At 37.0% G+C, this 12866-nt stretch overlaps 1 protein-coding gene across 1 annotated transcript in view; it reads right to left on the bottom strand.

Annotated features, from left to right (window-relative positions):
* Positions 1 to 10179, bottom strand: part of LOC143241720 (voltage-dependent calcium channel subunit alpha-2/delta-2-like) — a 32638-nt gene extending 22459 nt beyond the window's left edge. Inside the window, exons 1-5 of the mRNA XM_076484946.1 lie at positions 10107 to 10179; positions 9000 to 9056; positions 3179 to 3256; positions 2955 to 3029; positions 1189 to 1260 (exon numbers count right to left, since the gene is read on the bottom strand). Coding sequence (XP_076341061.1) covers positions 1189 to 1260; positions 2955 to 3029; positions 3179 to 3256; positions 9000 to 9056; positions 10107 to 10163 — 339 coding nt within the window. The 5' untranslated portion in view covers positions 10164 to 10179. The remainder of the gene's footprint in view (positions 1 to 1188; positions 1261 to 2954; positions 3030 to 3178; positions 3257 to 8999; positions 9057 to 10106) is intronic.
* Between the last annotated feature and the right edge of the window lie 2687 nt (positions 10180 to 12866).

Below are 12866 nucleotides of genomic sequence, written 5' to 3'. Positions count from 1 at the left end.
AGGAACAATGACACAATGTCTTTGAGTGACAGAACTACTCACACTGGAAATATCTGGGAGGGTTTGGAATGCATGGCTGTACCTTACTATTAAGATAGTCTGCCTTGATGGTGGCAAGTGGTGAGGTAAATGTTAAAATGAGGACATTGGTTAACATCATAATTCCATCTTTGCAAATGAAGATATGCCTCACTGCAAAACTCCTTAATTAGAGAAACCACAGAGAATCTCCACCTGGGGATGTTCTTCAAATTGCTCTCAACAATAACTCCTCGTGACAAATTCAAAGTAGCATTAGATGTAACCTCAACAGATATATCTCCAAATCGCCTTTGAATGCAAAATGAGTTCACTGTGTTGAGATGTGGATGTTTCCACCAACATGTCACCAGATCGAAGCTTCTTTACTGCCTCTAGTCCCTTCTGAATAAAAAAGGAAGACATTTGCCCTAAAGGTCTGTCTGAAAGAGAATGTAATGTAAGAAAATGAGGTAAAGGTGTTACAGATGTTGAAGACTGTTACTCAGAATCTTCATGATGTGGTTGTTTACTTATGAACTGTTTTTTCACTATTTTATTTAAATTTCTATTTGGAGGATTGATAATAAAAAGGGAATGTTTTGCCACCAATTGACCCCACCATTATAGATCCCTATGAGGTGATGTACTAGAATGCCAAACAAGGACACTGCAGCAACACCATGGTTTTTGTCAACATTATATCTAAACACCAGCATCAGATACAATGTCCACAACACCTGTAAAGAACATCCAACACTAGTACTTGGTTAACCATATTCCAAGTGAACCAGCCGACTGGCACTCACGTGGACCACCCTAATGCTGCACTTCTCCAGGAATTCAAGGCCAAAGTGGTGTGTTACGATTGGACCCTTCAACCACCACGATCCTTTCCTCCTCTTAACAACTCACTACAAACGGCAAACACGTGGGTGATTTGTGATTAACTTACCTCAATAATATCCTTGTTATTAATTTACCACAATAATATCCTTGTTATTAACCACCACAATAATATTTTTATTAATTTACCTCAATATATTTTCTGTTAATTTACCAAAATAATATCTTTGTGATTCACTTACCTCAATAATATCTTTGTTATTAATTTATCACAATAATATCTGTTATTAATTAATCTCAATAATATCTTAGTTATTAATTTACCTCAATAATATCTTTGTTATTAATTTCCACATCAGTTAAATCATAATGTGGAGGATCATCCAGATAATCAACCTAAAATTAAATATAGAAAAGTTGAAAATTATTCCTACAAATTCAATAATACATCACAGAAAGAGTTATGTTCTAGGCTGCTTGTCAGTTATTTGTTTCATAGTGTTGGATCTCATTATTCACATATAAGGAGAACTAGCATCTTTTAAGAGAACTTGTCAACTAATTTGATATAAAAACTTAGTTCTGCTTCTTATCAGAAGATTAATGAATACTCAGTTCTAAGTTGTTGTTCTTTAAAAATCAAGTATTTTCATAACCTACTTATAAATAACAGTTTCTAATATCTCAAAAACTTTACAAACAGCATCTGTCATGCTATAAAAACAAAGCAACAAATAAAGGTTACATTGGAATGACATGACCAAATGAGCCAGTTTAAACAGTTAAATGAATAGCTAGTAAAGAAGAAGAATTTTGACAACCAGATAGGGAAGAGAGAAATTAATAGATGGATGTCCAGATGTCAGAAACTGACAGTGAAACTAATGGATGGATGTCCAGACATCAGAAACTGACAGTGAAACTAATGGATGGATGTCCAGACATCAGAAACTGACAATGAAACTAATGGATGGATGTCCAGATGTCAGAAACTGACAATGAAACTAATGGATGGATGTCCAGATGTCAGAAACTGACAATGAAACTAATGGATGGATGTCCAGACGTCAGAAACTGACAGTGAAACTAATGGATGGATGTCCAGACGTCAGAAACTGACAGTGAAACTAATGGATGGATGTCCAGACGTCAGAAACTGACAGTGAAACTAACGGATGGATGTCCAGACGTCAGAAACTGACAGTGAAACTAATGGATGGATGTCCAGACGTCAGAAACTGACAGTGAAACTGAGAAAAACGTTTAAGTAGGACATAGAAACTAATGGATGGATGGCCATACATCAGAAATTAATAGTGAAACTGAGAAAAATGTGTAGGTTTGACAGAGAAACTAATAGATTGAAGAACAGAAGTCAAAAACTGATAGTAAAACAGAGAAAAATGTGTAAGTGGGACAGAGAACTAATAGATGGAGCAACATATATGTTTATATAGACAACATAAAAGAGAAATATGTATGATACACAGACAAAAGGACGAAGAAACATGAATAGTACATAAAGAAAGGACAATAGAAACACATAATAAACAGACAAAAGGACATAGAAACATATATGGTAGACAGATAAAAAGGAAAGAGAAACATACTGTAAATATATGAAAAAAAAGAAGTGGAATGAAAACATCTGTAATAACACTGACTGGTGTTGGTAGGATGAAAACATCTGTAACAACACTGACTTGTGTTGGTAAGATGAAAACATCTGTAACAACACTGACTTGTGTTGGTAAGATGAAAACATCTGTAACAACACTTACTTGTGTGGTAGGATGAAAACATCCGTAACAACACTTACTTGTGTTGGTAGGATGTTTAAATCCGTAACAACACTGACTTGTGTTGGTAGGATGGAAACATCCGTAAGAACACTGACGTGTGTTGGTAGGATGAAAACATCCGTAAGAACACTTACTTGTGTTGGTAGGATGTTTACATCCATAACAACACTTACTTGTGTTGGTAGGATGAAAACATCCGTAACAACACTTACTTGTGTGGTAGAATGAAAACATCCGTAACGACACTTACTTGTGTTGGTAGAATAAAAAATCTGTAACAACACTTACTTGTGTTGGTAGGCCAGGATGGAAGACTATGTAACCATCATGATCTGTACAAAAAGAATATCCTCCAGGACCCAACTAAAACAGCAAATATAAATTAGCAAGTGTTGATTGCCAACATTTCAGAAAACTAATGCAGTTTAAACACATTATTCAAGTTTCATCACACACTTTGTTAGTCCTTTTTCATTGACAATATTTTAAGTCTAATCTAACTGAAAGCTAACCTGAGCACTAGGTTCCATCTTCCTCAGCTCCTCATCAGTAACATCAACACCCATCACACCTACTATGGACTGATTCTTCTGGTTGACCAACATGGGTAAAAAATTATTATAACTGGATAAAGCTTAATATCTTATTTTTATTTATGTAAAATATTCAATCTAAAAAAAACAATGTTAAACAAAAAAGTTTAAAACATGTCTCTGTCTTAAACATGTTTATACTTACAGGAAATTTATTTTGTGAGTAAACAATGATATTCATAAAGAAATATAAAACTGTAAAGGACACTGATATACATTTATATATATATTTATGTAAAATATTCTGAAAACAATGCTTCAAAATAAGAAAGGCACAAGCTACTAGAAAAATAAACATGACAAAGATTTTTTATGTGGTTTGACCTCTGACCTTAACCTTAATAAATATCCCTTATTAAAGGTTGATTGATTGATTGATTGATTTAGTGTTTTATGGCACAAAGCAGCGAGGCTATCTGCACCAGACATTCGGTAAAAATGTAAAAATAAATAAATAAATAAATGTAGTAATAGACATAAATGGAAATGAAGGTAAAACAAAAAAGTATAAAACCAATGTTGACACCTAGTCTACAATGTTAAGATAGAAGGCAGAGTATAAGAAGTTGTAAGGTATTTACTCTAGAAAAAAGGTAATGATCATAACCCGCCAGGAAGACTAACAGGTAAGTTCAAGAACCACCGTCAGTCACCTGAAGTTGGTCTTTCCAGTACTGGTTCGGGGTTATGTGCCATAGCAACCAGTATCAAAATGTAAAAGAAGAGAAGTTTTAAAAGATACATAGCAAAATTGTAACAATGAGTATCTGCCAATCTGGAGTATCTGCCTTTTTTAGGTGACTGAAAGAAGGGTCACATTTGGGGGCTGTAATAAGCCATGGTGGGATGGGCCAACCTGTGGAATCTGCAATGTTGTCCAAGGACAGACCCAATTCATCCAATTACGCCGGATGCACGAAGGCCAAACGGAGCAATGACAGATCGTCTGTTCTGAAAAAGTACTGCCCACCGAGGAAGGAAAACACATTTCCAGGTGGGATGCTTTGGTAAGGAATGAAGTTTTGAAGTATATTGTAAAGATAGTTGCAAACCGCGAAGGTGTAGAGAAGGTTCATGAGATTCAATGTATATACTTTGAACTGGAGAGGTACGGAAAGCCCCAGTGCAGAGTCAAGTCCTTGGTGATGAATGGGGTCCAGCATCTTTAAGGCGGGGTCTGGCAGAGCCATAGACCATTGATCCATAATCGAGTTTCAATCTAATAAGAGCATGATATACCTTTAACATTGAACAGCGATCTGCCCCCCAACTGGTAGAAGAGAGAACACGGAGGATGTTCAGTGCTCTTGTGCATTTGACCGAAGCTGCTTTAAGTGCGGTATAAAATCAGTTTACGATCAAAGATAAGCCCCAAGAACTTGGTCTCCGGGACCACTGGCAGCAAAACTTCACCGATATGAAGTTCAGGATCAGGGTGAATACCCCGTCGACGGCAAAAGTGCATGCATACAGTTTTGGAGAGAGAGAAATTAAAGCCGTTCGCCAGAGTCCACTTCCGTACACAATTGAGGGCAGTTTGTAGTTGCCGCTCAATACATCTCATGTTTGACGACTGACATGAGATGTGAAAGTCGTCGACATACAGCCCATTCGCAACAGTGAGAGGGAGTTGTTCAGTGATGGCATTTGTCTTTATACTGAAGAGTGTAACACTCAGTACACATCCTTGAGGGACTCCAAGTTCATGTACAAAAGAACGGGAAAGTGTCGAACCCACACAAACTTGGAATCTCCTGTCCATTAAAAATTTTTTAATAAACATAGGTAGATGGCTACGTAACCCATATGTATGGAAGTCTCACAAAACGCCATACCTCCATGTTGTGTCGTAAGCCTTCTCTATGTCAAAGAATATTGATACAAGATGTTGGCAGTTGAGAAAGGCTTCTCTGATAGATGTTTCAAGATGAATTAGGTGGTCTGTGGTGGAGTGCTGTCGACGGAACCCACACTGGGTGGGCGAGAGGAGGTTGTTTGATTCAAGGAACCAAACAAGACGAGCATTAACCATCCTTTCTAATGTCTTACAGAGACAGCTCGTCAAAGCAATTGGATGGTAGTTTGAAGGAATCTTGGGATCTTTTCCTGGCTTAGAGAAAGGTAAAATAATAGCCTGGCACCAGGCATCAGGAAAAACATTCTCCTGCCAGATCCGGTTGAAAACAATCAGAAGGACATCAAGAGAAGCAGGAGATAGATGGTGCGGCATGTCATAATGAATATCATCAGGTCCAACAGACGTACTGGCAGACCGATGAAGGGCCATTTTTAGTTCCACCAGGGTAAAGGGACAATTATAGTCAAAGAAACAGTCAGTTCGAAAGGAAAGAGGTGATCGCTCTGCCCAAGTCTTGATGGCCAGGAAGGTAGAGGAACAAGCAGAAGTGTTAGATACCCGGCAAAAGCTTTCACCTAGAGTGTTAGCGATGTTCCGAACATCAGTCACCTCCTGACCATCAGAGAGTAAGATCGAGAGAAGGACAGAATTGTAGTGCCCATTAACCTTTTGAATCCTGTCCCATATGATCTTGGAACTGGTGGTAGAAGATATGCTGGTTGTGAACTTAATCCAAGATTCCTTCTGGCTTTGACGTCTTACCCACCTAGCATGTGCACGGGCCCGTTGGAAAGCAACCCGGTTTGAAAGTGTGGGATATCTACGAAAAGTATCCCAGGCCCGCTTTTGAGCCTTCCGTGCTAAGTGGCAAGCAGGATTTCACCACGGACGAGAATATCGTGGAAAACATGTCGAGGTTTTAGGAATACACTGAGCAGCTGCATGTGTAATACAGTCAGTTACCGCTGCTACACAGTCGTCTATTGATGGCTGATTTACGATGGCAGGATCAAGTTCTGCGAGAGCAGTGAAAGTGGACCAGTCTGCCTGATCCAGCTTCCACCGGGCACGCGGGTAGGGTGGCATCGACCACGCCAGTCTCTCTCAAAAGGATCGGAAAATGATCACTGCCTAGTGGATTACCCTCCATGAAAAATGGGAGAATAATGAAGGGGAGCAAACTGAGAGATCAATAGCGGTAAAGAACTGACTAGGTGCATGAAAGAAAGTGGAAGAACCAGTATTGAAAAGAGAAAGATTGTGATCAGAGAGCATCCGCTCTACAGATCGGCCCCTCCCATCAATAATAGCACTTCCCAGAATTTTAATGTCCATTAAAATCCCTAGGATTAGAAATGGAGATGGCAACTGTTCAACGAGAGCATCAAGATCTGATTGATCATATGTCTCTCCAGGGGACAGGTACAGAGAACAAACAGTGATGGTATGACCCAAGGAAACATGGATGGCTACAGCCTCCAAGGGTGTGTTGAGTGACAAAGACAGGGTGGGCACGTGTTGATCAACCAACAGTGCCACCCTCCATGTACTCGACCATCACACAACCTGTCATTTCTGTACAGAGAAAACTGCCGAATGGAGACAGTATCAGCAGTTTTGAGAAATGTTTCTTGTAAAGAAAGACAAACAGGATGGTAGGAAGCAATCAGCGTTTTGATATCATCCAGATTAGAATGTAAACCTCGACAGTTCCATTGTATCAAGGTGGCCATTTTTAAGAACGGGTAGGTGAAGTGGCTGGAGAACCCTTCGGTTTATGACCACGTCTTTTTTCTTTACTGTCTTTAGTCGGAGGAGGTCTATCAACCTCCATGGATCCTGCTCTGGGTCGGGTGGGCAGGTTTTTGTTATTGGAAGGGGAATCCAGTGACTGAGAACGTGAACGAATAATTGTTTTGTCTTGAAAAAGATGTATCAGAAGAAATGACTGTATTTGAAACTGAAGGACGTGGATCTTGAGGTTTGTTGGAAGGTATGGGAGAAACAGAGATGGGTGTGGAAGTCGATTCATCAACCTTTTTAACCACGGAGGTCAAAAGGCTTTTCATTTGTTTTGAAAACGATTCTCTTGGAGACACAGAGAGATCTGTCTGCACTCCCACTGTAGTTGTGGAATGAAGTGCAGCAGCATATGTCCGAGATGGAGTTGTGGACAGCAATTTCCGAGCCTCAGGATAACTAATGTTATGTGTCGTTTTCAAACGCTGCACCTCTTTTTCCTCCAACCATTTTGGGCAGGAATGAAAGTAAGAGGGGTGAGAACCATTGCAGTTTACGCAACGTGGGTTCATGTCACAGTCATAGGCATCATGGTCCTTGCCTCCACAACGAGCACATGTCAGGGAACCACGACAAGATGTCTTTGAGTGGCCGAATCTCTGACATTGGAAACATCAAGAGGGTTTGGTATGTATGGCGAACCCTGCAATGAGATAACCTGCCTTGATGGTGGCAGGTGCACGTGGTGAAGTAAATGTTAAAACGAGGGTATTTGTTGGCAGTGTAACTCCATCTTTGCGAGTGGAGATGCACCTCACTGCAGAAACTCCTTGAGTGGAGAGACCAGCGAGAATCTCTGACTCGGGAACGTTCTTCAAATCCCTTTCAACAATAACTCCTCGTGAAGAATTCAAGGTAGCATGGGGTGTAACCTCAATAGGTATATCCCCAATTGCCTTTGAATTCAAGAGGAGTTCACTGTGTTGGGATGTGGATGTTTCAACCAATATGTCACCAGATCGAAGTTTCTTTACTGACTTTGGAGAGCCAGCAAGTCCCTCTAGTCCCTGTTGAATAAAAAAAGGTGACATTTGCCCTAAAGGTTTTTCTGAAAGAGAATGTAATATAAGAAAATGAGGTACGTGTGTTACTGATGTTGAAGATTGCTGTTCTGAGTATTCAAGACGTGGTCGCTTACCCATTGACTGTTTTTTTACAATTTTATTTATATTTTTTGGAGGATCCATAGGAAAAAGAAAAAGTTTCGGTAACCATTGACCCCACCCACCATGGAGCCCTACAAGGGGACGCACTACAAAGTCATGCAAGGACAATGCAGCAACGCCAGGGTTTCGTGAGTACTATACCCAAACACCAGCATCAGGCACAGTGTCCACAACACCCATTGAGAACTTCCAACACTGGTACTTGGTTGACTCTAGCCCAAGTGGACCAGCCGATTGACCCAAGGGGGGCCACCCAAAGGCCGCCCGTCTACAGGAATTTGAGGCCAAAGTGGTGTGTTAGGGTTGGAGCCCTCAACCACCAGGATCCTCTCCTCCCCTTCAAGGGTCGCCGCGCACGGCAAACATGTGGATGGATGTTTAGATCCCAGAGAAGGTAATCAGATAGAACAGAACCTTCCCTGGGAGGTCCCCTCACCACGTACAGGAATCCACACCGAAGGGCCCTTATTAAAGGAACAGGAAGAAAATTAAAAGTTTATTTCACTGAGTGAAGCAAGAGAATTTGTTCCATTAGGTGAGGCCAGGTGTACAGTAATATAATTAAGGTATTACAGGAACATTCACACTTAGGTGACGTCTAAAAGTATCATGAAATGATGTGTTCCTAAGTCTCATAACTTCTGATGGTTTATATTCTATATCAATGCAGTTGTCTAATTAAAACTCTTGATAATTTACAACTTATTAAGACTTGTAGTGAATGTATACAGAACTTCTCTACTTAAGTATTGAGTTTGGTTATGGTAAACCAGCTTACAATACCCTGCTTCTTAGGGTACACCTATCTTTGCTTTTTTTTTAAATAAATGTGAGCTGGGAAACATATTTCATATTTACATAATTTAATGTTCTAGTATAACTTTTATGAATTAAAAAGAACAAAATATGAACTTACTCCATTGAAGGTATTGTTATATACAGGAAGTGTGACAGTGGTCAACATTCTATCACTCTGTAAATAACAACATAAAAGAAAGATAAATTAAATGAAACACTATTTCCCTCAATAGCACAAAATGAACTTTTTTAACATTAATGTTAATTATAAGATTTGTATGTTAAGACTGAAGATGCATCTTCAACAACAGCATCTGAAATCTAAAGATAGGACACTTCTCTGAAAATAAAAATGACTACAGCATTGGAATCTAAAGACAGGACACTTCTCTGAAAATAACAATGACTACAGCATCTGGAATCTAAAGACAGGACACTTCTCTAAAAATAACAATGACTACAGCATCTGGAATCTAAAGACATGATACTTCTCTCAAAATAACAATGACTACAGCATCTGGAATCTAAAGACAGGGCATTTCTCTAATAGTAATGTTGAACATAACATTCTCAAACTAAAGAGTGGACACTATCTTAAACAATATACTTGCCAACATGTTCGTTTTAAGTAAACTGCAAGAGTTGTGATAGCTAATAAAGGATATGTATCTCAGTCAAACACAATGCACCAGATAAATTAATGAATGTGAAACTTACTTTTTTTTATAATGTCTATTTTCACTGATAGAAGAAATGAGATCATTTACCTCAGGTTAATCTTCTTAGTAACTAATTCAGCTCTACCATACAAGTAACATCTTACAACTGTTGTACTAACTGACTAACTACAGGGATGGCATATAAGCTACAGTATCTATGTAGCTAGTTGGAGCTGACTGTCCTCGGTTCTCAGCCTTATAACAACGAGTGCAAAAATATGTTCCTATGACACAATAGTTAAGTAGTGAAGACATATAACTTCACAAGAAAAAAATAGGTTAAAAGTTAACTTCATAAGCTTAATGATTTTTGTACATAAAAACAAAGAAATACTGACTGTCAGCAAGAATCACATGCCAAAGGTAAGCTTAGCATTGCTAAACCAAAACACCTTGAAAAAAGACACAAAGTTGTAAAGTAAGCCACTCCTTCATAACATTTAATTAATCCATCCATACATACAATTTCTCATGTACATTTACCTACTGATGACAAAAATATTTACCATGACATCCATGTAAAAATTTGTCCATTCAAATAGCTTCTCCCCTTCAAGTACCATGGGTCTGCTCAAGACTTTCACGCTCCTGTAATATGTACATATGCAGTATAGATGTAGCTGATAAGCCATTCATTGCCACAATATTTCAAAACAAAGTTTTGTGTACTCATAAACTGAATAGATAACATATAGCATTATATTACCAGAAACTGTTTTACACAGAAAATAAGGGCTAATTTCAAATAAGTCCATACATTAATGGTGTATAGCATACTTTAATACTGTCTATGAATAATACTATTAGTCAATGTCACCTTAATTTCACCATGGCCTGAGAATACTGTTACTCAGTGTCATCTTACATTCACCACATGTATATTAGTACCATTAGTTAATGCCATCTTACCTTCACCATGGCCTGAGAATACTGCTACTCAGTGTCATCTTACATTCACCACATGTATATTAGTACCCTGAGTTAATGCCATCTTAATTTCACCATTGATTAAGAATACTGTTACTCAGTGTCATCTTACATTCAGCACATACAGTAAAACCTGTCTAAGGTGGAATCGGATGGGCCTGAAAAAAATTTCCAGCTTAAGCACGTTTTCCAGTTTAGACAGTGAACGTGCATATCCTTAATTATATATAATTTTTAAGCAGAATGTTATACTTGCTTGACTGAAGGGAAGTAAGACATTTGTGAATAAAGTTATACTCTTTATACTATATTTATTAGAATAAGAACAAAAATAAACATTCAAAATATACATAAGTACACAAAATCTTAACCAAATTTATTTGAAAAAATTGTCCAATTTCAACTGTTCCATTTTTTAATGGACTTTCTCATGAGGTTAAAAGAGAATGCCAATTCTACCTCCTTTACATGAAGTTAATTTTCCTCCTTTATTTTTTCATACAATTTGATTCTGTTAATATAACTTATACTTGTGATGAAGTAGGAATTTCTATTTTCTCACTATATTTTCCATTCTGTTCTCTTTCTGAATCTTTCACACTGTTACCATCTTGTGATTGTATTATAGATTTTAAGTCAATTTCATCAATTTCTGTTAAAATATTCTTGTCTACGTTCACAAAACCTTCCGTATTCACAGCATAATCTGCATCAATCTTCTCAATCAGGGTTTGAATTTCACTAAAATCATCATAACAAACAACTTCTCCCCAATCTCCTCCATTATCAAGAACAAATCCAGTTTCGAAAGCACTTTATTATGCATTCATCTTTTACGCATTGGATAAAATGACTTAAAAATGCAATTGCATCTACCACGTCAATTTTCATGGTCATTTCAGATGCTCTCCTACAGTCGTCCATGTTTGCAAAAATATGCTGAAGCATCAATTTTCTGTATTTCAATTTTATACACTGTATAATTCCACTATCTAGTGGCTATAGAACTAATGTTGTACATGGAAATAGAAAGACTAAATAAATATTTGAAAGTTGAACTTTTGGAAGACAAGTTCCGTTATCTAGGAAAAGTAAAATATTCCTATTTCTTGTTCCATTCTTTTAATTTGTTGAAAAATTCCTCTAATATAGCACTTGTCATCCATGCTTTATTAATCACTTTCCATTCTACAGGAAGTTGATCCTTCCTTAAATTTTTGAAACAGCACAGATTTTAAACTTTTACCTATTACCAATGATTTCTCTAGTTTTCCATCAGCAAATGCAACCAAAAGTACAGTCACTCATTCCTTTGAATAGTGACCTCCAGAACAATGACAGCAAAAAAAAACAAGATTTAACCAATACTTACTCTAGAAAAATGTCTGAGAATTTATTAATATTTAAACAAATTATTAATTAATTAAGTGTTTATTAATATTTAAAGAAATTATTAAGTAAACATTAAATTAATATTTAAAAGATAGTTTTCCATCCATCTTATGCAGGTTCCACCATATAGACAGCCTTTTATAAGATTTCTCTTATATTTTGATATTTTCAGTTTAGGCAGGATTTACTGCATATATTAATAACATTAGTTAATGCCATCTTAATTTCACCATGGCTTAAGAATACTGTTATTCAGTGTCACCTTACATTCACCATATATATATATTAATACCATGAGTTAATGTCATTTTACCTTCACCATGGTCTAACAATATCATTATTTAATATCACCTTACTTTCACCATGGTCTAAGATTACTATGAGTTAACATCATATTATTTTCACCATGGTTTAACAACAGTATTACTCAGTGTCATCTTATATTCACCATAAGTCTAAGAATACAAAAAGTTAATGTCATCTTACTTTTACTAAGATTTAACAACAGAATTAGTCAATGATATATTACTTTCATCACGTTCTAAGATTACTATTAGTTAATATCATATTACTTTAAATATGATCTAACAACATTATTAGTCAATGACATCTTACTTTCACCATGGTCTAACAATACAATCAGTCAAAGACATCTTACTTTCACCATTGTGTAACAACACTATCAGTTAATGACATCTTAATTTCACCATGGTCTAACAATACTATTAGTCATTGACAATTTACTTTCACCATGGTCTAACAATACAATTAATCAATGACATCTTACTTTCACCATGGTCTAACAATACAATTAGTTAAAGACATCTTACTTTCACCATGGTCTAACAATACAATTAATCAATGACAATTTACTTTCACCATGGTCTAACAATGCAATCACTCAACATCATCATACTTTCATGATGGTCTAACAATAAAATCAGTCA

The sequence above is a fragment of the Tachypleus tridentatus genome, unplaced genomic scaffold, assembly GCF_004210375.1.
Source record: "Tachypleus tridentatus isolate NWPU-2018 unplaced genomic scaffold, ASM421037v1 Hic_cluster_1, whole genome shotgun sequence".
In the NCBI taxonomy this organism is placed as follows: Eukaryota; Metazoa; Arthropoda; class Merostomata; order Xiphosura; family Limulidae; genus Tachypleus; species Tachypleus tridentatus.
Note: the sequence above shows the minus strand (reverse complement) of the source record. Positions and strands in the feature narration are given on the sequence as shown.